General features: G+C 40.9%; 1 protein-coding gene across 1 annotated transcript in view; it reads right to left on the reverse strand.

The window, feature by feature from the left end:
- The window catches only part of LOC126248856 (ATP-dependent DNA helicase Q5-like), a 253,160-nt gene that overhangs the window by 25,265 nt on the left and 201,193 nt on the right, over positions 1-26,702 (reverse strand). Inside the window, exons 8-9 of the mRNA XM_049950287.1 lie at positions 7,787-8,026; positions 6,455-6,643 (exon numbers count right to left, since the gene is read on the reverse strand). Of these exons, the coding sequence (XP_049806244.1) occupies positions 6,455-6,643; positions 7,787-8,026 (429 nt within the window). The remainder of the gene's footprint in view (positions 1-6,454; positions 6,644-7,786; positions 8,027-26,702) is intronic.

Raw genomic sequence — 26,702 nt, forward strand, 5'->3', positions numbered from 1 at the left:
AAAACATGTGGAAAACACATCAGCCAAGATTAAAACTCACAACAACATCATTCAGAGACTGTGTGGCACAACCTGGGGGGCTTCAATGGAGACTTTGCACTGCTTCTTTTGGCTGCAGAGTGGTGTGCTTCAGTATGGTGTAATACAAGTAGTTGTCATACCAGCCTCATCAATGTACAGCTCAACATGATGCACATGACTACTGGTGCAATCAGATCAACTCCTGCCTACTGGCTTCCCCTGCTAAGCAATACCTACCCGCCAAAGATTTTCAGAGCTGAGACTCTGCTTAGAGATTACCACAATATATAAAAGAATGAGGCACTACCAATTCATCACCATATAACTGTTTACGAAGAAATAGGCTTTGTTTGAGACACTGTGGTATGCTAGTCAGGTACCTACAAGTAACACCAAAGTATGAGATCCGTGGAACAAGGACTGTCAACACATTGGTAAAATGTAAATGTCGTGTGACTAGGACCTCCCGTCACGTATACCGTTTGCCGGGTGCAAGTCTTTCGATTTGACGCCACTTCAGCGACTTGCGCGTCAATGGGGATGAAATGATGATGATTATGACAACACAGCACCCAGTCCCTGAGTGGAGAAAATCCCTACCCAGCCAGGAATTGACCCCGGGCCCTTAGGATTGACATTCTGTCTTGCTGACCATTCAGCTACCAGGGGCGGACAACACATTGGTAATTATCAAGAACAAACAAATGTAACTGTGATACTGTGGGTGTCAAACTTGACATGTATGGACATACACTGAAGTGCCAAAGAAACTGGTATAAGCATGCACATTCAAATACAGATATATGTAAACAGGAAGAATACGGTGCTGTGGTTGGCTACACCTATAGAAGACAACAAGTGTCTGGTGCAGTTGTTACATCAGTCACTGCTGCTACAATAGCAGGTTACCAGTGTTTGAGTGAGTCTGAACTTGGTGTTAGTGCATGAGTGATGGGACACAGCATCTCCAACATAGTGATGAAATGGGGTTTTCCCGTATGGCCATTTTAAGAGTGTACTGTAAATATCAGGAATCCAGTAAAACATCAACTCTTCAACATCACTGAGGCCAGAGAAAGATTCTGCAAGAATGGGACCAACAATGACTGAAGAGAATTGTTCAGTGTGACATAAATGCAGCCCTTCCACGAACTGCTGCAGGTTTCAATGCTGAGCTACCAACAAGTGTCAGCATGCAAACCATTCAACAAAACATCATCGGTATGGGCTTTCGGAGCTGAAGGCCCACTTGTGTACCATTGATGACTGGATGACACAAAGCTTTACACCTTGCCTGGAGCCGTTAACACTGACATTGGATTGTTGATTACTGGAAACATGTTACCTGGTCAGATGAGTCTCATTTCAAATTGTTTCGAGTGGATGGACATGTACAGGTACGGAGACAACCTCATGAATCCATGAACCCTGCATGTCAGCAGGGGACTGTACAAGCAGATGGAGGCTCTGTAATGGTGTGGAGTGTGTGCAGCTGGAGTGGTATGGGACCCCTTATACATTTAGATAAGACTCTGACAGGTGACACACATGTAAGCATCCTGTCTAATCACCTGCATCCATTCATGTCCATTGTGCATTCTGATGGACTTGGGCTATTCTAGTAGGACAATGCGACACCCCCCACATCCAGAATTGCTACAGAGTGGCTCCATGAACACTCTTCTGAGTTTAAACACTTCCACTGGCCACCAAACTCCCCAGATATGAACATTATTAAGCTTATCTGGGATGCCTTGCAATGTGCTGTTCAGAAGAGATCTCCACCCACCTGCTAAGGACCCCATAATTCACAGCAATACTCTAGTGGATAACAGAGAAGTATAGTATAGGCAGTCTCTTTACTAGCTATGTGGCATCTTTTAAGTATTCTGCCAATAAAATTCAGTATTTTGTTTGCCTTTTCCACTACAATCTCTATGTGATCATCTCAATTTAAGGTGTTCATGGCTGTAGTTCTTAGACTTTTGGTTGAATTAATAGGATTTGGATTTGTGTGTCTTATCCTGTAAATGAAATTTAATGTATTCCTTTTATTACTCATGTGGATGACCCCACATTTTTCCTTGCTTAGAATCAATGGCCACTTTCTGCATCATACAGACATCCTGTCTAAATTATTTTGAAACTGGTGTTGATCTTCTGATGAGATTACTAGATGACAGCATCATCTACAAATAGTCTTAAAGGGTGACAGAAATTGTTTCCTGAATGATTTATATAGATTATGAACATCAGAGATCCCATAACACTTCCTTGGGGAATGTCAAGTGTCATTTCTAATTTTACTCGATGACTTCCCGATGATTACTTTGAACTGTGACCTTTCTGACAGGAATTCGCAAATCAAGTCGCAGAAATGAGATGATACTTCATAGGCATGCAACTTGCATTGAAGTCTTTTTATCTGGTACAAATCACGCAATTGCTGCCAATACTATTTCTTTGAATTTAAGCCACATCTGGTCTATGTTTACAGAGTTTGGAATAGCAAGGTATCAGGTGAATTTTAATCTGCTTTCTTAAATAGGTGTATTTTGTGTTTATTCTTAGTGGATTTGGGTGCTTAAGAGTTTTGAGTCTCATAACCTTGTGGTCAATAATACCTCTTTCTGTCATTACTCTTTCTATTTGCTCAGAATTATTTGTTGCTAAGAAGTCAACTTTCATTTGACAACCATTCACAATTCAAGTGGGTTCCTGAACTAATTGTTCACAAGAATTTTCAGAGAAAGAATGTAGTTTGATTTTGGAGCATGCTTTGGACCAACCACCAACTTTAACACATGGTTTCAACAACATATTGAGGGTAGATTGAAGTCACCACTAACTATAATGAATGAGTGGGTTACCTGTTTGATATGAGACTCATGTTTTCTTTGAACTGTTCAGCAACTGAATCAGCTGAGTTGGGGAGTCAGTAAAAGGAAGCAATTATTAATTTATTCTGGTTGTCAAGTACAACCACTACCCTGACCTTCAGTGCTTTCTATTACCACTTGGAGATCTGGCTCCCTCTCAACATAACTATGACATTACTGATAGTTGCTAAAACTACCCTCATCCTGTGTTTGTACTGAACCCTTTGAGACTATAGCTCATTCTATACTTTCCTGAGACCGTCGAACCTAAAAAATCGCCCAGTCCACTCCACACAGCCCCTGCTATATATGTAGCTGCCTGCTGTATGTAGTGGATCCCTGACCTGCTCAGAGGATCCCAATACCCCACCACCCTATGGTGCAAGTCAAGGAACCTGCAGCCTACACAGCCACAGAACCATCTGAGCCTCTGATTCATACCATCCACTTGGGTCTGTAACAAAATTCTGCAACTGGTCCTGTTCACAATGCTCTGCTTTCATCTCAAAAGCTTACCAATTCTGATAGCTGCCTCAAACCAGAGAGAATCTCTTCCAATCTAAAGCAACACACATAATTAGTTCTGACATGAGCCACCACTGGCATATGGCTACATCCTGTGCTCTTCATGGTATCCAGGAACACCCATTTTACATCTGGAATAATTCCTACTGCTATACACACAGAGCACACACTGGATTTCTTCCCCTCCTTGGCAGCCATATTGTTAAGGGACCCCATTATGCATCTAACACTGGTCCTCATGACTACCAGCAATCCCACCCTCTATCAATACATAGATCTTGCTGATTGAGAGGCTTCCTCTGAAACACAGCAAGTGACTGCATGTGGCTCAGGATCTTTAACAGCCACAGATAGCACTTCAAGTCTGTTTGTCAGATGAGCCAAGGAGGCCTTTCAATTGGCTCTCTGGATTGTCTTTCGCTACTTGCCAGACCTAGAAGTGACATCCCACTCGACGACACATGAAGGGTCTCCCTCAGTGGGGGCAGCAACCAGGGGAGTCACCATTGTCGACCAGTTGGCAGATGCATGAGATATGCTGAACATTCACTAGATCACCATGTATGGCCCCCCACAAGGAGGCCCACTGGCAACAGCCCCAAGCTGCATGGCTGAAGCCAACACTGCCTTCAGCTGAGAGCGAAGGGTCACTAACACAGTTTGCATCTCAATGCAGCAACTGCAAGAAATTTAATAATTTAAACTAAAATGAACATTGTAAATGAAAATTAGTCACTCTTTGTAAGAAGCTCATTTCAACTCAAAATGAAAAAGTCACTCTTTGTCAGAGGCTGATTACAACTCACAAACTAGACAATCTACTGTGATATCCTGCTGCCTTCATACTGCATTCAATTGATGCCTTCAGCAGAGGATGACATGGCAATCAGTTGGTCCCAATTGGCCCATCTGGACCAGAAAGCAGAGCTATAGTTTAAGTAAAGCATGAGATCTAACATCCAGTTTGCTTAAATCACATCAGAAAATATATCAGTTATCTCTGTCTACTTTTAGATGAGAGGATATTGAGATATTTTTTGGTGAATCATATTGTCTAATTACATTATCCTTACTTATTACTCTTTCAGTGTTAGTTATATCATTTCGGTTTGTCTTAAATTTCAGTCCATCACCTCAACCACATCATTATTATAATTTGCATGCAGTACTCTGCTCTGAATGTTGTGCAAGTTTCATAGCATTCCCATTCATTCTTCAAAAATGGTTCTGAGCACTGTGGGACTTAATTTCTGAGGTCATCAGTCCCCTAGAACTTAGAACTACGTAAACCTAACTAACTTAAGGACATCACACACATCCATGCCCAGGATTCCAACCTGCGACCGCAGCGGTGTCGCAGTTCCAGACTGTAGCACCTAGAATTGCTCTGCCATCCCGGCCGGCTATTCATTCTTCATGCTGCTGTAATTTTTACACACAGTTCTACAAAAAGTTTATGTTTATGACCCAATATCAGTGTTCATTCAGGTCAAAAATCTTGAAGACTGATTAATGTGAGAAAAGTATGAAATGAAGGCAGTGAAGATATACAGGGTGAATCACTTAAAACTTGCACCACTGATGTTGTGGAAATGGAAAGCGCTATTGATGTGCAGTTCTCACAGAATGGATTGGTAGTCAGGAGCTTGTATCAGCCAATAAACAGATTGTAATAATACTTAGAAAGTGTGTTTTTTGAACAAACACACACTTCTTTAAATAGAACAATACTGACTGAAGTTAATAAACTAAAAGTGAGGTGAATTAGAATGTCGAAGGTGTTTGTTGCAGGATTTTAGTGCAAGTTGTTTACAAGGTATTGTAGTTAGAAAATTTTCAACACCAACACTTGTTTGTGCCACTCAACCTGCATAGTTGCTAGGTACAATGTTGTTGTTTGCTTACAGTATGCTTGTGTTTTCCTTAAGTACATTGTGACTTGCTAGTCAGCTAGTATGTGGCAGTCCAAGCAGCAGGACATGAGCAGACAATGGGATTTACCAATGCAAAAAAGCCAACATGCTTATGGTGTATGGAGAGTGTAGAAGAATGCAGTTTGTTCTTGTATGGTGTATGCGGCAAAATATCCTAATGGACATCAACCATCTCAACATTATTTATCAACCCATTCCACCAGTTAAGTGTAAGTGGTAGTGTAACACCAAAATCATATAACAAAGGAAACAAGTGACAACAGAAGAGGGGGAAATTAATGTTCTTGCTGCTGCTGCAACTGACTTGGGAGTTAGCTCCTGTGCAATCACATGAGGAAGTGACATGAATTAGGCAACTGTCTTCATCGACATAGGTTCCATCTCCAACACATCTCTTTCCATCAAGAGCTGCATGGAAACAATTACGACAATCATGTTGGCTTCGTCGGGTAGAAATTCAGTTTCCATGGAGTGTAAATGTGTGGTGTGAGATAGTCAACCATAGCATGTCTTCATGAACTGTTTCCAGATTGTTGGACTGGACGCAAAGGACTAGAACCACAGCCAGCCTGTTCCCTGGATTTGATGCCTGTAGGCTTTTTTCTGTGGAAAGCTGGAACACACTGTCTACAAGGACATGCCAACTACATCCAATGATATTGGCAATGACATATTACTGCAGCCTGCTTGGATATCTCTAGTGAAATGGTAGTATGTGTGCAGCAGTTGTTGCATACCAGACTGAAAGTGCATATTGCCACTGCCAGTGGTCATTTTGAACACAACCGTTGATGGTCAGTTATCTCATTACTGATCAGAATCCACATGACTAGTGTATGACTAGAATTCTGCAATAAACACCAATGACATTCTAATTTACCATACTTTTAGTTTGCTAATGTTAATAGGCATTGCTCCATGTATAAAAAGTTTGTTTGCACAAAAAGTACACTTTCTAAGTATTGTTACAATCACTTGATTAGCTAAAAATACGAGCCCCAAATTCATTCTGTGAAAACTGCACACCAATACCACTTTCCATTTCTGCAACAGTGCAAGTTATAGGTGATTCATATATAACTAATAATACAGTACCTCTTTTCTTCTGTATCTGCAGTGCTTTTATTTATTTGTAACTGACAGTTCTCTGTTCTGCTGTATTTGGAACTCAAAAGAGTTAGCATTGCATTTCCTGCTGGGGGTTTGCTTGCACAAACATCACACTGTTTGTTGCACAGTACTTTGGGATCACCAAAATGTTCTGAAATGATGTTATGTCGGCACCTAATACAAAAAATTTAATAATGTAGTCAGACACACAAAAAATAAAAGTAATAATTACTATTTCAACAATTAAAACCCATATACTGTGTACAAACACTGGATCATTTTAATGATATAAAATACTGGACAAATAATTTTTGTAGGTCAGTGATTAAAATAAATCTCCAAAAAAATTTCTGTCCTAATATGGATGAATTTCTACAGACACATCCATCTTTGAAAACCACTGTGAAGTGCATGTCAGAGGGTGCTTCCCATTCTCTCGCACACTAGTGTTTCTTTCCATTTCATTTGCATATGGAGCATGGAAAGAATTACTGATTAAATGCCTGTGTGTGTGTGTTGCAGTCAATTTAATCTTATCTTCTAGATCCCTACAGGAGGAATACATGGAGGCCTGCAGTATATTCCCTGAATCTTGAATTAATACATTCTTCAAACTTTGTAAGTATGCTCAGACAGAATAGTCAACATCTATCTCCAAGAGTCAGACAGTTCAGGTTTTTCAGCATTTCTTTCATGCATAAATCAAATAAATAAAAAAGCAGTAGCAATTAAAGTATTTATGGTAACCAAAGAAAAATTTTAATCTGCACCTCACATGATAAAAAAATGAAACAAAAATATGCCATCTCCCCAGACACGATATCAAGTCTATCATGTGTAAAAATGCATGTTTACATTACAACAGAGGGTGAAGGATACTGGCAGTGCATTAATTAACAATCCCTTTAAGTTATATAAGGGAAGGATAGAATACAAATCTAGAATTGTCATGCCTTGTCAGAGTGTAGGAAAAAAAGGCCACAAATACTGCTTTATTTCTTATAGTCCTGACGTACAGACAAAAACATTTATTTTTGCTACCATGTATTCCTCCTGTAGGGGCCTAGAAGATGATATTGGACTAACTGCAGTAAACACAGGGGCATTTAAGCAGTCATTCTTTCCATGCTCCACATGCAAATGAAATGGAGAGAAACACTAGTGCATGATAGAATGGAAAGCACCCTCTTACATGCACTTCACAGCAGTTTGTGAAGATGGATATATGTGTAGAAATTCATACTTATTAGGAGAGAATATCATTCAAATGAAATAAATGATATGGCAAAGTATAAACCCTACAGTCATAACACTTACATGACAGCTTCACAATATCTGACCACTTTTTCAAATTCCTTAAGTTCATTCTCGGCATTGTTTTTTTTACATTTGGATTTATACCTCGTAATACGTCTCTGTATCAATGATATTCTATGGATTTTCTCTTCAGTCTCATAGTATACCCGGCACCATGATTGTTTTCCATCTCGTCCTGCCCTCCCAGCTTGTTGACAAAATGAGGATAATGTTCTTGGAAGGTTCCAGTGAACTACAAATCTAAACATCCAAACCAATTAGCACTGTCTTTCCATAAACAGCCTAGCATTAATATAAATACATTTATATTTTGACAATATGTTTTGTAGAGTGATATATCCAAACACCTGAGTCTAACAGCATAAACACACACACACACACACACACTTAATAAAAGCTTGTTTTAAAACTTTCAGAATGTGGAGAAATGTTTATCCACTCCACCTTTCATTTTCCAGCATATCATTGCCATCAAGACAAAACACAATGCCAATATACCCTCAAGCAAATATGTAGTTGGCTGTGTTTTATGTAAATTTTCCAGCCTCAAAAAAATTCACACAAATAAAAATTATTTAGTCACATACATTATTCAACAAAACATAGTAAGTCTTTGTAAAAACAACATCCTTTGTAGAAACATCAAAGTTTTGTATATTAATTGAAACACTGTCATGTCATAGTTAGGTATCACAAACTCCATTTATTCATCCACTCATCATGTGTCATGAATTCTACAATGATGGAAGGTCTTTAGCGATATGGCACAAGTCAAGATATACATTAACATGCAGAAGCTACTTATGTAAAGTATACTAACAACAAACTAAGACAACTGCTAATCTACTCACAAAGATAATCATGAGAATTACCATCTCTAATGACCTCGTTGTCGACGGGACGTTAAACACTAACCACCACCACCACCACCATGAGAATTACTTCTAGACTATTTTATACACTGAGGTGGCAAATCTCCTGGGATAGTGATATGCACAAATACAGATGGCGGTAGTATAGAGCACACAAGGTATAAAAGGGCAGTACTTTTGTGGAGCTGTCATTTGTACTCAGGTGATACATCTGAAAAGGTTTCCGACATGATTATGGCTACACGGTGGGAATTAGCAGACTCTGAATGCAGAATGATAATTGCAGTTAGACGCTTGGGACATTCCATTTTGGAAATGATTAGGGAAGTCAATATTCCAAGATCCACAGTGTCTCAGCAGTGTTTGCATAGAATTGACAGTGCTAATAGATGAGCAACAATGCAGAAAATAACCACAGAAATCAATGTGGGACATACAACAAACATATGTTAGGACAGTGTGGTGAAATTTGGTGTTAGTGCCTTTACTAACAGCATGAGATTGCCTGCAGTACCTCTGCTGAGCTCATGACAATATTGGTTGGACCTTAGAATACTGGAAAACTGTGGGCTGGTCAGATGAGTCCTAGATTCAATTGGAAAGGGCTGATGGTTGGATTCGCGTGTGGCGCAGACCACATGAAGCCATGACCCAAGTTGTCAACATGGCACTGTGCAAGCTGATGGTCACTCCATAATGGTGTGGTCTGTATTTACAGGGAATGGACTAGGCCCTCTGGTCCAGATGAACTGACCATTGACTGGAAATGGTTATTTTCAGCTACTTGTTCCCACACAATGATGGGATTCTTATAGATGACAATGCGCCATGTCACCAGGCCACAATTCTTTGTGACTGGTTTGAAGAACATTCTGGACAATTCAAGCAAAGGATTTGACCACTCATTGACCACTCAAATTGCCTGACATGAATCCCATTGAACATTATTGAGACATAACTGAGAGGTCAGTTCATACACAAAATCCTGCAGTGGCAACAGGTCAGTTCATGCAAAAAATCCTGTACCAGCAACACTTTTGCAACTATGGATGGCTATGGTGGCTGCATGGCTCAATATTTCTGCAGGGAGCTTCCAATGACTTCTCGAGTCCATGCCACACAAAGCTGCTGCACTGCACCAGGCAAAAGGAGGTCCGATACAATATTAGGAGCTATCTCACGTTTTTTGTCACCTCAGTGTATATCTAACTGATGGAACATGAAACTGACCTAATAAACTCCACAAAATTTTAGTATGGGTCATGTAGTTAATTTCTCATCACCAAAGCATTCACATTCAACACCAGTTACAAACTATCTGTCGAGGTAGATGTTGATGGTCAAACTCTAAAATGGAATCAAAGCATTGAGTTATAAACATAAGAATAAATTGTAAGTTATATTCAAGCAAAACGGGCATATGAGACATGAGTGCAGAGGAGGAAAACTGAAGGTCCCCGCTGATAAGTGCTTGCAATATTCACACTACTGCAACATTTCTTTTCAACTTTTCTAGTATAATTTTGATAATTCATAGTATATTATTGCATATTACTAAACCTTCACTAATTTCAGTCTATAAAAGTTCTTAGTGTTAAGTAGCACTGATATTTTACTTGAATTACTCATATTCACAAGAAGCATGAAACTGTATGACTTCTGAAAAATTTCAAGAAAGCAGCTACTGTCTGTATATCTCGCTGCAACCCTAATGTGGATATCTTTCCAAATTTGAAAGCAAGTAGGAAGGAGGGCTGTAAATTGTTTATTATTTTGAAAGTAATACTCATAACTGTCAATACATTTATTCCACAATGAGGCAAGAAGGTCAATGACTCCATGGAAAAATGTTTGTGGTTGTCTATGCAAAAATGATTGTACCCAGGCATGCACCTCTTCATCCAAAGCAAATAGATGACCATGAATGTCTTTCTTCAGGGCTACAAAAATATGGAAATTGAATGGGGAGACGAGAGCTGTATGGAGATGTGTAAGGGGTTCCCAGCAAAACTTCTGCAGGATGTATGCAAAACAACCTTGGCAACATGTGTGCTGGACCTTATCTCACAGTGGGATAAATTTATTAACTATTATGGTCGTTACTTTTTAAATAACAAACACTTTCTTACTTTTTTCCATCTGTTTGGTTTCCATATGATTGCTCCTCATAGCTAAGGCTCTTTTAGTACCCTGTGACATGCGTGATGCATGCTACTAGAAGAGAGATGTGCCCAGTTAACCAAGAACAACAGAACCTTATTACTAATGCAGAGAGTTCGTCCTAACATGTGGTTCTGAATAGCAACTGATCAGCTTCTGAATTAATGCAACTGAAAGATCATCTTGATCTGTAGAGAAACTGGACTATTTGATAAAAGTTCTTGAAGGTACAGATCAGGACACAGTCCATCACAGTAAGTAAACACTGTCATAGGCCAAGTCCATCTTTGTTACAATACCGAGGTCTCGGTCCTCTGATGAATGGTACTCAGTGAATATCAATGTTGAACTCATGAACTGGAGCTGGAACTCATACCCTCACAAACTGATTGACGAGCAGAGTCTCATAAAGCCACCAGCGGGCAGTTGTGCTTGTATCATGTGGCCCAGGGAGGCAATTTATTGCTGTCAATAGTGGCACTGTGGCACCCCTAAATACTACAGTGGCTAACAAAGACCAGATGAGCTGTGGTCGAGTTGCAGGTGTTTTGAAAGGTGGCCACATGTGGCTATCTGCTGTGTGTTTTGTGGCTGGATCAAAAGATACCCGGCACAAATACTGCATACCTCTTTCCTACGGAGGCCATGGTGCAGCCATTTTGCTGTGTAGCTGGCAGTAGTGATATAGGTGACAGCTAAGGATGCAGTATCCCTCTCCCCTAGAGAGAAGTTGTGAAGCCATTCAGGAGAAATGCCTCCAAAAGGAAGGAGACATCCCAGCGTGGGACAGAGGTGAGAACTTGACTAGCATCTGGAAAGATGCTGGGATAATGGTGTGGCAGGCAACCAGCATGGGACTGCAAGGTGTTCCATGTGGTACCAATGCAGGCTGGCCAGGAGGAAGGTGGCAGGGTGCCAGCATGCAATGGGAAGGAGGTGCTCAAACTAAAGTGGCCACCGGGACACATGGGTGCCAGTGAGGTCGGCTGGACAGCAATGCCTGAAGAGAACTTGGCAGCAGCCAGGACCAGATAAGACAGTGCCAGGTAAATGCCTTGGAAGGTCATCAGATGCCTTGTGGCCAGTGGTAGGAGGAGCTCAGGGCACTGGGCCACCCTCAGAAGAATCGCCAGATATGGATGCAGGCTTCCAGCAAAAGGCACAGCAGCATCTGGCATGGCCAGAGGAGGTAACCTACTGTGTAGGCAGAGAGGCAGACAAGGTGAGGAGGAGAGTGGAGAAGTGAAAGAGATGCAGGATCCACGGCATAATAGCGGCAATTATGTCACCGAAGGTACCATGACCTGACAAGGCTAGGCTTGTGGCAAAACTTCCACAACTGACAGACCAAAGCACTGGAGAAGTTCAACTGGAGACATACAGAGGGTGCCCGACGGGGAGAGGCAACAGTCCGGTGAAGACAACGAGGCCCTGGCGGTTGCAGGAGACAATCATGACCAGAGACATCTGATGCCAGCAAGCAGGATGGAGTGACACAAAGCAGAGTCTGAAAGCAGCCACATAATGTGCTGCAAAGGTGCCTTGCCCTGCCAAGTGCACGAGATGAGTATGACCCATACTCTGATAGAAATAACCCCGAGAGAGGGAGCTGTACATGAAGTATGTGAGCTAAACATTGGCAACAGATAGAAAGGATGGCTGAACAAAGGGCAACGTGTGCGATGGAAACAAGGTGTGTTCACCAGCACTGGCAAAGGAGAGCATCGAGTGGGTGGGCAGAATGTGGTGAGACATGCAATGCAGTGCATGGTGCGGAACCAGAAGAGTTTGCCTGGGTGAATGCCTGTGCTGCAGTGGTGGGGGGGGGCACAGGGGGGGGGGGGGGGGGGCACTGGAGCAGGTGGTGCCAGAGCCAAAGTGCTAGACCCAGTGGGGCAGGAGCTGGTGGCACTGGAGCCTGTGACCTGGAGCAGGTGGCACCAGAGCCAGTGGCACTGGAGCATGTGGTGTTGCAGTAGGTGGGGCCTATGGTGCAGGAGGCAGCTTGGTCTGTAGCAAGGGACTGATCAGGACTCACGGCATATGAACTGGTCGGGCCTAGGACACAGGAGCCAGTGGGGCCCATGATGCACCAGTGGGCAGTGCAAGAGCTGGTGGTGCAGGTGTAGGGGGCGCTGGGGAAAGAGGCACCAGCGCAGAGGGCACCATGGCAGAGTCAAAGGCAGTGCTGGAGGCAAGTGTGCTACAGGCAGAAGGGCAAGAGGCTGATGGGCTGGTGGCAGACAGGAGGGCAACATCATAAGAGCAGAAACATGGAAGGGGCAGCCTCATGCACGAAGGAAGGCAGACAGTGAATCAAATGTGACTTCTAGCTTCAGTGTGACTGGGGGTAGAGGAGCTGCATCATGGATAGGGGAGGGGAGAGGAGTGTTGGGACAGACAAGATATCATCCAAGGAGCTTGGTGACATGCACAAAGTGTCATGCATATTGCAGAAGCTGTGCTGGACCATCAGTTGCTCATTGGGGCAGTGTCCACAAACAACAATGAGTCAAGCAAGTGGTTTGCTTTATGAGATGGTGCAAGTGCTGTCCCCATAACAGGACAAGTTGTAGGAGCGACAGCTCAGGTAGTAACCATGCCAAAGCAGCAAAGGAGACCAATTAGCTGAGAGCAAGAGGGTCTGTTCTCACACAACAGCGGAACATGGAATATCCAAAAACTGCCATGTCACAACATAAGTGTGACATGCAGGAACAAAGAATTGAAAAGCATGAAAGAAGCTAAAAGGAAATGACCAGTAACAACCAGTGGAGGTCTCAAAGTGAGGTAGAAACCCACCAATACTGCAGAGAGGACACACAAAAGAAGGTAGGATGGGTAACCCAATTGAGCACAAGACACATTTCCGTTTTTTTTACCTCATCACCATTTAGTATAGTGATATGTGCTACAAGAAGAAAGATGTGCCTAAGTAAGAAAGAACCACAAAACTTTATTACTGACACACAGATTACACACTAACACTGGGCTCTGAAGAGCAGCTTAAGAGCTTCTAAATGAATGCAAGTGAAAGATTGTGTTGATTTGATGAGAAACTGGACCATTCAATAACAGTTCTTGAAGGTATAATTTAGTTCACAGTCCATCATAGTAATGAAACTGCTGTCAGCAAGATCCACCTCTGTTATACTATCTGGGACTTGGTTTAAACTGGCACATACTACTCTCTGACGAATGGCGCCCAGTGAACACTTGTGAACTGGAGCTGTAACTCACAGAGTCGCAGACTGACAGTTTAGCTGCAGTGCGGCATATTATAAAGCTGCAGGTGGATGAATACTGTGAAGTCATGCTTGTACCGTGTGCCACACTGAGGTGAGCTAGTGTCAGTAACAGTGGTGCTGTGGTGCCCCCAAATACCACAGTAGCTGTCAGAGGCAAGATGAGTTGCAGTAGTTGTGGGCACCTTGACAGGTTGGCAACACAAGCTCTCTGTTGTGTGGTTGGTGGGCGGATCATAAGGTACTAGCCATGGATACTAACTACATCCCTCTGACCTAAAATGGTGATGGCAAAGCCAACAAGCTGTGTATTTTGTGGACGTGATGTAGACGACAGCAGCAGTTCTTACTGTTGTGCAGGATTTCACTTGAATTATTCATCTTCAGAAAAAGTATGAGACTGTATGACTTCTGACAAATTTCAATAAAGCAGCCAGCATCTTTAACCCTTACTGTGTGCGTATTGTGGATTCCTTTCAAAATGCAAAGGCAAGTAAGAAGGAAGATCAGAGCTTAAATCTCACTGATATTGAGTACATTAGAAATGGAAACCCAATCCCTTCCACTTTACTGTTCATTTTCTGATGGTATATGAAAAGAACTGCATACAATATCATTTTACAGTTATTATTGTCAAGCAGGATTGCTTTGGTGGAAAAAAATATATATTTCTTGACTAGTAATGCAATGTGGTCCCTCAGAAATTCAAGAGTATATAACTCTACACAATGCATGTCACTCTTGCAGCGTCTCACATTAGGGTTTGTTGAGTAATTCTGTGATGTTCACTAAACAAACAAGGCAGTTCTTTTTATTCTCTCTAATGACCGCAATGTCGACAAGATGTTCAAGCCCCTTTTTCTAATCTAATCAATCTCTTTCACTAATCCACCTTGGTAAGGGATCTACAAACAATTCTCAAGAATTGGGTTTTGCATAAAGCTTTTCTCTTGTGGCTGGATTACACTTCTATAGGATGCGCCTGCTAGAAATTTCGGTTTCGCATTTGTCTTCCCTACTCTTTATGTGACCATTTTACTTCAAACTGCTCTGGATACACACTGATCAGCCAAAATGTTATGACTACTGCCCACTGTAATGTTGGATGTCACCTGGTGGCACCGCAGGCATGTGACATGGTAAAAAAGGTATGTAAGTGGAGCAAACATGGACAGGGGATCAACTCAGCAAAGGTATGCGTGACAGAGTCAAATATTCAAGTGTTACTGTCATTAGCATCTATGGAAAGACTTAGAAGACAGTGAAACTACCACAAGGTGCTAAATGGTTGGACATCCACAACTCTTCACAGAACATGGGGTCCACAGGCTTGTCTGCTCTCCAAAGTAGGATAGATGGTGATCTGTGGCATCTCTGCTGAAACAGGCACAGTGCTAGAGCATGCACATGTGTTCCAGAACACACCATGCATTTGTGAGGTAACAGGTGAATTGTGGTGCCCTGAAAATAATCTAAGTTGGCGTAGCCGCACGGGTGGCTCGGCCAGCTGGGGCCCAGCAGCAAACACGTGGTGGCGAAAGTTAGCCAGACGAGAGGGGTAGCCACAGCACATGGTCCAGAAGCATGACTGGGAATTCCTTGGTGACGCTGTGCGCCGGCAGGGCCAAAGATGGTAGACTTCGTGAAACCTTAATGGCAGATATTTCACAGTTCGTATAGAGATTAATAGTAGCCAGATGAATCATGATACCTCAAAAAGAAACATGTACATTACTATTATTTGCATGACAATTCTGATGGTGTAATCAGATTTTCAATATCTTTATTAGGTTAAAGTTTAGTATCTGATGATAAATTATACAAATAACACCCAGCAATGATTTCCAAAATATATATGCTTCATCCGATTTTGGTATGAATTAAAGGCATGTAACTTGAATAGCACATGAGTTATTGGAGGTCAAAGTGGCTCATTATCATCAACCGCGTCAGGCAATAAGTGCTCCACAGTTACACAAAAAAACGGTAGCAGCATGCTTATAAATATATTTATTCATCTATGTCTTTGTTTATATCCGATATATACTATTCATGAAGAAATTGGTTAAATATTTACTGTGTTTTAGAAAGCACAGAGACATTAAGCTACTGGCCTACCTTTTGTTCTATTCCTTTGATACATGTTTATTTAATTTCTTTATGTATCTAATAATGTGTGTTAGAGCATGTTTACGATCCAGCCGTAGGAATATTTATTTAATTTCAAGTTATTTAAATGTAACTCAAGTATTTCGTATGTGTTTCAATATTTTTGTGAGTGGACGTGGGATTGAAGACATGGCGCGAGCACTCTAGTCAATCACAGTGCTCGTGAATGGGGAGACTGGATGGAAGCAAGTTCGGGAGAGGAGGACACAGGTAGTTCTGGCAGTGGGGCAGTTCTGGACGGAACGGGCACAGGATGGGAAGTGCTGGACACAACGGTCATGAGGCAGAGACTTGGAGAGTGTGGAGCAGTTTGCACATGGTCGCGGCAGATAGAAATACTTTGGAGCGCTGACTTGTGCACTTGTGAGATTTCTGTGGCTTCTACAGGGAAGACATAGTGTGCTTTTAGAAGTGAGTATCTCATGAGCTTTCTTGTTGTTCATAACTAATTACATGCAGTAGGAATCTATTGTTTCCCTGTTATTCAGCTTATATTTTATTTAATTGGTGGACCATCGACACCAATAAGTGTTTTGCAGAAATACATCACATTCTCAATAGGATTTCTACTACCATACCCATCATTTAAAGTCATTAAGATGGTACCTGCAGATTTTATTTATTTGCGATCTTTCATTTATAAATTTATATGTTACATTCAAAATTCACAATTGCCGAGTGATAGAAACCTTCGACCATTCAATTCAGGTGTGTATTCTTATCGTATACTGTAGAGTCACCAGTATTTGGTCTGTAATATGGCAACTACGTATCCCAGCCCCTAGACAATGAATCCAGCCAAAACTTTTAATAATATTGCAACTTTGAGTCGGAGGGTTCATATTTGAGGGTCACCACACCACCACCTTATTTTACTCACCTTTCATACTTTTTTTTGAAAGCCCACAATTGGGGGCTCTTCCGGGACTTGTGTCCTGCAAAGTGGTAACTCCTTTGCTCTCTGTTATTCAGCATACTATGCGAAGTGGAAAAACCATTGCAATACCAGTAGAGATTTCTGTAGGGTGAACCTCTCAGAAACTATTATTATTATTTTATATAGGTGTCTGGAAATAGTGAAATTATGCAGTAATTTTAGCAACTAATGCTTGCTATCCACAAGAGGTCCTAATCTATCATGTTAAAAGGCAATTTGCATGGGGGCTCAGAGTCTAAGTAATTTGAGTGCTGGGAACAATAGCAGCCAGCGCATTTAACGGACAGCAGTATCGGAGACGGTTGGATCACATGGTCATTGGCAGCAGCTAGTTACATCAGGCGGTTTTCTCCGGTGGTGGACGCAGTTCAACAGCAGTACCATGGCTATGTCTTCAAGTACTCCAGGGCAGTCATCAACGTCGACTTCCACTACAATCAACGGCATCACCATGGCAGAGGGAACCGTCTCAGATCATAGAAGTGCCTGTGTGAATATTGAGATAGTGTTTGAATCTGAAATTAAAGCTATCAAGCAGGTGGTCATAATGTTTTGGCTCATCAGTGTATAGTTCTCAACACATAATGATTGAGCCTGATTTGTGATTGTGCAGCCCCATTACATTGATTCTTTTCAAGTAGTTACAAGCATTAAGTAACATTTATTTATGATGGTCAGTGGCCAATCCCGGAATAAGTGCATATCATCTGTACATCACATTCCTACAATCTTGAATATTTCCTAATGACATGACCTCTCAGTATTTAGCTAGATCACCTACAAAAAGCCTCATAAAGCTACTAACATTATCTGACACATAATTTACATATATCATCAACCGTAAATGTCCTATCACACTTTGTTTAGGTATGCCGGACACTGATTTTGCCCATTTAAAATAAGAACTGAATTCTATTTGCTACAAATTCTTCAGTGAAATAGAACCATTTTGATATTTCCTAGCCAGTGTTTTGTTCAGGAGGTGAAGGTGGGGAACTGTATGAAAAGCTTTTGAGAAGTCAAGAAAACAACTTGATCTCCACTATCTGCAACATTCCGGATGCTGTGAATGAATTTTACAAGATGAATTTCACATGAATGCTGCTTGGGGAATCGCTATTGATTCCTTTATGGAATTTCTTCACAATCTAAAATAAGTAATCAGTGCTTCAATCACTTGCTCAGTGCAGCTAAAATACCTTCTGCATTTAACGCTCAACTAAAATGTGCAATAACTGTCACCTAAACGCACACAATGATCTGAGAAAATCAACAGTACTCTTGCCACAAGTTCACTCTTCCAGCACAGCCAGAACAAGCTAAACCCCTGAACAAGGAGAGCTGAACAAGGATGAAATCTATTTTACACAAAAGAAAACACTAAAATGAGCACTCAGTGATGATTAAAATTTGTGCCAGACTAGGACTCGAAGCCAATCTGAAAAATAAGGAAAAAACAGCATATGACTGACGGTTTGTTGATTCTTGAACACAATCCAGTACAAAGAGAAATCAGCATTTGAATTCCAGTCTCACATAGCCTGGCTGGACCTGTCATAGAACTTATTCACATAATTTTTATTTTACACAGTAAGTTATGTTAAAGATTTGTCACCATGTCAATATCTTGTGTAACATGGAATAGACCAAGTACTTTTATTATAAAGTGTTCTTCATCATCTTCTTGCAGATAAACTTGGGACAAAATCTGTTGATTCATTGGGCATGGATTACATTATCCTTGAGTGGTGCCCCTTTTAGCAGTTCCTTTCTTTACACAGAGAAGGTACAGTTTGTCTTCACTGGCCATTACTGAAAACCTTTAATGTTATTTTGGGTGTGTCTTAAGTTTCCATGTTATTTACACCTATCAGCCAAAGTTTACTTATACCCTTTTCTGTTCCCATCAAATAGGTTATACAGACTCCTTTTGTTTTGTCAGGAGACGAACATGTAGTTAGTGAGTTTATAATGCAAAAAATGGTTCAAATGGCTCAGAGCACTATGCAACTTAACTTCTGAGGTCATCAGTCGCCTAGAACTTGGAACTAATTAAACCTAACTAACCTAAGAACATCACACACATCCATGCCTGAGGCAGGATTCGAACCTGCGACCGTAGTGGTTCAGAGGTAGCAGAGCTGCACAGGGTAGCTGTGTGGTCTGAGGTGCCTTACCACAGTTCACATGGCTTCCCCAGTTGGAGATTCGAGTTCTCCCTTGGTCGTGTGTGTGTGTGTGTGTGTGTGTGTGTGTGTGTGTGTGTGTGTGTTGTCCTTAGCAGAAGTTAGTTTAAGTCAGATTAAGTAGTGTGAAAGCCTAGGGATTGATAACCTCAGAGTTTGGTCCAATAGGAACTTACCACAAACTTCCAAATTTTCAGAGGTAGCAGAAGAGACAGAATGAGAAATGAAGATGAATCGAAGAGGAATGAAAAGTGGAATCAATGAATAGGTGGGTAGGTGGGACAGACTGAAGAGAGAGGGAGGGAAAGAAGGGGGCCAGAGGAGGGGAGGGGGGGCAGTGAGAAAGAAAGAGAGAGAGAGAGAGAGAGAGAGAGAGAGAGAGAGAGAGTGTGTAAATAAAAACTAAGCTTAGGTCCACAACAATGGTGGGATGTGTTTTGGAGCCAGTTCCCAACTCTAGATATAGAGTAAATGAGTACTTTCAATAGCCTATCCATTTCAAATCACATGTAAAATGAGAAAATTGACTTCATATTCATTAAAATCATTAATAATTTCTACATGTGCCAGGTACTGTAAGAGAAAACAACTTTCATTAAGTTATCTCTTAAATGTTTACTAGTTTTCAAATTAAAATTCAGTAAAGTTTGCATTGTTTCCAAACAAGACAATTTATCTGCCTAGTAACTCAAGAACTTTATATCACTTTTCAATGAACTATAATTCATTTTGAAGCTGGATTTCTGTTGCTGATGCATGTGTATAAAATAAGAGAACAATAATTAATACAATTTTCAAAGAGCTTTAGTTTATGTATTAGGCATACACACAATTTTCATAAAGATTAAACTTACAACAGCTTGAATCTCTTTTTATTACATATTGGTTCAGTTTTATGGAGCTTTTCTAACCCACTCTGCATAGGTAGAAATACAGTTTATGATTATCCAATCTAGCAGTATTAAGGATACTGGCGAAATGGAACAGGCAGTTCTGGTGGTGACTGACAGCAGAGATTACAAGGTGAATTAATAACCAACACAAATCCAGAGTGTAGCTAATCATCTTCGCATACACCAAAATCCAGGGAAAAGTTTCAATCAAAAAACATTAATCAGGCAAGATCAAAATACTCTGCTATCCAATGGTGCGCACGTAAGACTTCAGTAATTAGAAAGAGACTGACAGCAATTGTCTGGCTGTGGTATATGGGTAAGCAGCCTTCAGATGGCAGTGCCACTTCACGTGCTTGCCGCGGTGCCTCTGCCCCGTGCAGACGTAAGTGATGGCTGTCACCAGGGGCCTGAGTGTCTCTGACATGTTCTTCCTATTGATACCTGGGCTAGGTGGGGTATTTGAATCACCCTCAGACACCAAACAGATCTTTGTCTGAAATGTGGAAAAGATAGCTAAAAAACAAATGTACGAGGGCCGTTCAGAAAGTAACCTCCGGTTGATTTAAAAAAATACACCAAGTTAAATAAAAATATTTTAATATATACATCTTACAACTACATCTTTGCACTATTTTTCTACATAGTCTCCATAGCGATTGAGGCACTTATCGTATCTCTTCACAAGCTTTGAAATTCCTTCTGCATAAAAATCACCCGCTTGTGCCTGGAGCCAGCCTGTGACCGCATCTTTGAGCTCTTCGTCGTCATCAAACCGCTGTGACCCGAGCTATTTCTTCAAATGCATGAAGAGGTGATAATCACTTGGCGCCAGGTCTGGGCTGTAAGGTGGATGGTTGATAACGTCCCACTTGAAGGACTCAAGAAGGGCCGTTGTTCTGCGAGCAGAATGAGGACGGGCGTTATCGTGCAAAAAAACGATACCGGAAGTCAGCATACCACGGCGTTTGTTCTGTATAGCCCGTCGTAACTTTTTTATTGTTTCACAGTACACGTCTTGATTAATGGTCGTACCACGTTCCATGAATTCAACCAACAACACCCCTTTGGCATCCCAAAACACCGTTGCCATCAGTTTTCTGGCAGAAAAATCTTGCGAGGCTTTTCTTGGTTTGGTAGGCGAATTTGAATGTGCCCACATCTTTGATTGTTCTTTTGTCTCAGGGTTCACATACTTAATCCAGGTTTCGTCACCGGTCACGATTCTGTTTAACAATGGTTCTCCTTCGTCCTCATAACGTGACAGAAAGTCTAATGCAGAGGCCATTCTTTGAGTTTTGTGGTGGTCGGTAAGAATTTTGGGCACCCATCGTGCACAGAACTTACGGTAACCCAATCTTGCTGTCACTATCTCGTACAGAGTCTTAGAAATCTGTGGAAAACCAGTAGACAACTCCGACATTGAGAAACGTCGAATTTCACGAACTTTTGCATAAACTGTCTGAACGAGTTTGTCAGTCACCAATGATGGTCTACCAGTCCTCTCTTCATCATGAACTTTTTCTCGTCCACTTTTAAATAAACGTACCCATTCACGGACAACTCCTTCACTCATAACTCTTGGTCCATACACGGCACAAAGCTCATGATGAATAGCTGCTGCAGAATATCCTTTGGCTGTAAAAAACCTTATGACAGCACGCACTTCACATTTGGCGGGGTTTTCTATTGCAGCACACATTTCAAACTGCCACAAAAACTAAACTAGCGCAGGTACGACGTTCACTCGACCACGGCTTGATGCCGACTGACCTGTTGAGTGCGTGAACGCACAGATGGCGTCGCTACTCCCCACACAACCCGCACTGTGACCAATCGGAGGTTACTTTCTGAACCGCCCTCGTATATGCTCACACTGTATTTAGCTTGTGATCGGCTGCACTATGCCACTCAAGATGGGAAGAGTTCTCACAGTGTTGTGTTGCATAATATGGAATAGTGCAGTCAGTGGGTTTTATTTACAGTTTCTACTTATCTTTTATTTTTTTCTACTGCTCTCTATTGCAGATACAATAAAAAGGTCTACTAATATTGTTTTAAATCAAATGATGAACAATACAGCATAATTTTTATTCCATTTACATAATATAAAATAAAAATATGAAACATGGTGAAAATTACATTAAATTTAAGCTTTAAAAATACCACATAAATGTCACCTCAAATTCTGCAAAATTTGCTTAATTTTGAAGTTTATTTGAGAATTTTACTTTGAATAGTTTCTGACCTATGGAGTTGTGTGATTGTATTAAATTAAAAATATACTTTAAATGATAGAAAATTGATCCTCACAAAAATGCAAGGTTTTCTGTTGTCCAAGTTGCAATGGAACAGTTCCAATATGTAGAAGGAATCCTTTTTTCTTAAGACATAATGAGCATTGGGAGAGGTAGTGCTTTAGGTTTATGAGACCATATGTACATCATATGTTGGTGTGGTGAAAGGTCACACTGATAGTGACAAGAAAGGTTCCAGGAGGGAGAAGGGTGAGAATGGATTTGAGACATTCCAGGAAGAGATTGTTTCTTTTATGCGAGATGGGAAGCTATGCTTGATAGGTTGGGGGGGCTGTTCTACTTGGGCTGCGAAGCATTCAGTAGGGCCCTTGAAGCGTGTGCCTTTGAAGCCAGCTACAACAACAGAATTATTATTACTATTGTAATATTGTTATTGTGAAGTAGATATAAGATAGAGGTATGTGGGTTACATTTGATAAGGAGTTTTATGAAGGCAGCTCTCAAACCTTGTGAGGGGCTTAAGAGCCTTTAGGATTTTCTGCAGTTCAGTATGGATGGAAGAATGAGGTCATTAGTGACAGTTCTGTATGTCGAGGCAGGTGTTCAGAAACTGAAAAATCCACTTTGCTCCATATACTCCATTTGTCCAGAGGGGGAAAGATGATAGATCATAGAGCAATCTGCCTTCCAGTCACAGCCTGAGTAAAGTCTGAGGTTTAAGATACATTTTCCCTCTGGGAGAATTACAAATACTGTGTTTGGGACTGAAGGTTATGCCTTGAATAGAATGGATGTTTGTGGATCAGAGAAGAATCAGGATGAGGCTGGGATTATGAAATGTAGAAATGTGATTATGGCCACAGCTGTGCTTGAGTGGAAAATATGTTGGGAGTAGGAGGTTACATATGCATGCCATAAAGTCTTTCTTAAATCATATGACATTCACAGATCATTACCCATAGCCACAAATCCTAGGCCTGCAATTGTTATTGCTTTAGAACCTACATCGTCAATCCACAAACTGCCTATAATTTCAGCTGCATCACTGTTAAGTCCTAAAACATTAAAGGCAGAGCAACATGTAAACTCACATATGTTGTTTACTAACTAATGTGTTCACCACATGACTTTTTAAGTATTAATGGTGACTATTAAACTGAACATTGTGTGAATGGACGCAGAAAAACTCTCCATCCTGGGGATACCCAATGCCCACTCAATTGCTGAGCATGCTGTATATCATGTCTCAAGAAACAATAACACCTGGTACACCTCATAGGCCATCCACCAAGTATGAGTTTCCATGAGCTGTGGAGTTGGTAAGTTGCTTTCCAACATATTCTCACATCCCATGATCTTCCTGCATTTAGTCCCCATTACTAATATTGCCTTCTTTTCCAAAGGTACAATTTCTTTATTTACTCAATCTCTCTCTCTCTCTCTCTCTCTCTCTCCCTCCCTCCCTCCCTCATCTATCTGACACCTTCTTTTTCATCTATGTCACCCTTCATCCTTAAAACAGGTAGGTTCCTCTAAGCCTGGCATCTGAGTAACCTGTCCCTCCTTTCCACTCTTTCCCAACCAACAATACTTCTTTCCTCCCACAGAAAGGAATATAACAATTTCCCTGGGCTAGGCATAGTATTTGCTACTTTTGATTGATTTACCTAGGAATTTCAACTTCATTCTGTTTATGTAAAATGTATGTTGGTGGCTGCAGAATCATTCTAGTCAGCTGCAAATGCCTTTTCTCTAAACTTTCTCAACAGCATTTCATGAAAAGAACATTGTCTTTCCCTCTGGGATTTCCATTTGGAAGTACTAACCACCCACTATTCCTTGTTCTTTATCAATGTCCTCAATTGAATTTTTCTTTTGATATAATTAAGTGATTTTCTGTTCAGTGACAAGCAGCCCATGACACACCAGGCTTTATGGCTAATGATTGCTGAGCAGTGTTTCAGTTTTATATTACACAATAAGCATTTCTTTCTGAAGGTGTTTATGTCAATTTGTAGACCAGTTAAAAGTTGTTAATTCTCAGAAGGAGGGTTGTTTGACTGATATGTTGGCTTCTGTCCATTCACTATATTTAAATTTCTCTTCTTTCTTGATTTTGCCCTATTCCTATGAAATCTCTTTATCAACCAGTTGGAAGATGGTACAGAACTACGCTATACAAAACCCTACTTTACCTTGATTAGTACTGTTTCCATAGAACAGCAATTAGTGTTATTAATCTGCATTCATCCTTCTCTCTAGTGATCCAAATGAATTTTCCTGTGGGCATTCAAAAGTACACTGCAAGACTTTATCACTTTTTCACAAGTGACTCTGAGCACTATGGGACTTAACATCTGAGGTCATCAGTCCCCTAGAACTTAGAACTACTTAAACCTAACTAACCTAAGGACAGCACACACATCCATGCCCGAGGCAGGATTTGAACCTGCAACAGTAGCAGTCGCGCGGATCCAGACTGAAGCACCTAGAACCACTCGGCCACACTGGCCAGCACTTTTTCACAGATTAAAGTGAACAGAAGTAGGGAATGTGTTTCACCTTGACTGACTATGGCTTTAATCTCAATACCATCAAAGATCTCCCTTTAAAATTGTACTTTTGTGTGCATTATATTCTGTTTCTGTAGAATAAGTCTGTGTCTAGTCCCAATTCCAGAAGCATTCTGACAAGAGTTTGCAGTCAACAAAGCCATGAGGTCTCCCATAGTTAACAAATGTAGCTGCCACCTTGTAGTTACTGACTTTGAAGTAAACTAGTACTGTTCTAAGATTCATAATTTTCTGAGAACAGAATCAACTCTTCTGGAAATCTGCTTTCTAAGCCCTGAGTCTATTGCTGTCGTATTTGTGTGTCTTTATAAGCAAAACACTGGATTGCATCTTACACATTAATGAGAGAAAAATATTCATTCAGTAGTTACATATGTAATTGGGAGGTTCCTTTGACAGAAAAATGTGGAGGGTGGGGAGTGTGTGTCGATCAAGGCTGATGTTCTTTATCTACATCTACATATATGCTCTGCAAGCTACCATATGGTGTATGGCAGAGTGTCCGATGTACCACTACAAGTCATTCCACTTGAAAATGGAGCAAGGAAAAAATGACTGTGTATATGAATCCATACAAGCTCTAATTCCTCTTATCTTTGTGGTTCTTACACAAAATGTACATTGGCCACAGTAGAATCTTTTTGCAGTCCTACCTCCCTCCGGTGATTCCCATTTAAGTTCTTGGAGTATCTCTGTAACACTCATGTGTCGATTGAATCTACTGGTAACAAATCTAGCAGCATGCTTCTGAGTTGTTTTGAAGTTTTCCTTTAATCTGATCTGGTGGGGTCTCAGACAGTCAGGCAGTACTCAAGATTGGGTTGCACAAGAGTTCTATTACTTAAGAAGTCTTTGAGCCACTCATGTATCTGGGAGCCTGCCTGCTGCCCTTCATCCATAGTTCTCAGGATATAAGGCAAGAAAAGGGCAAGCTAAGTTTCACATGAGCTTTTCCGTCTCAAGGAAATTTATCATATTCGACCTGAGAATATGTTCAAGGATCCTGCACTAAACCAGTGTTAAGGATATCTGTCTGTACTTTCGTGAGAAAATTCTTTTACCCTTCTTATACACAGGAGTTGCCTGCACTTTCTACCAGTTGCTTGGGACTTTGTAGTGGGCAAGAGGTATGCAATAATAGGGCCAATGCTGCAGGGTACTCTTTGTAAAACTGAACTGGGATTCTATCCAGATGTGGTGACTTATTTGCTTTCAACTGTTGCAGTTGTTTCTATACACCAGGAATGCCTATTACAATGTTCTCCATACAGGGGTCTGCAAAGTGCTCAAATGATGATTATTTTATATGATCCTCCCACATGAATGATTTCGTAAAACACAAAATTTAAAACTTCAGCTTTCCTTTTGTATCTTTTATTGTTACACCAGAATGGTCAATGAATAACAGGATAGAAGCCTTCAACCCACCTTTAATGTAAGACCAGAATTTTCTCTGATTCTCAGCTAGATCCTTCCTTAAGTTATGACAGTGATAGTTGTTGCATGCTTTGTGCATTGATCTTTTTACATACACATAAATCTCTACTAACTTACTTTTACCTGTTGTCATTTTCACACTCTCTTTGGAACTGAGCAGCAGCATATGTCTCCTCAGTGTTTTAT

Source organism: Schistocerca nitens, chromosome 3 (assembly GCF_023898315.1).
Source record: "Schistocerca nitens isolate TAMUIC-IGC-003100 chromosome 3, iqSchNite1.1, whole genome shotgun sequence".
Lineage (NCBI taxonomy): Eukaryota > Metazoa > Arthropoda > Insecta > Orthoptera > Acrididae > Schistocerca > Schistocerca nitens.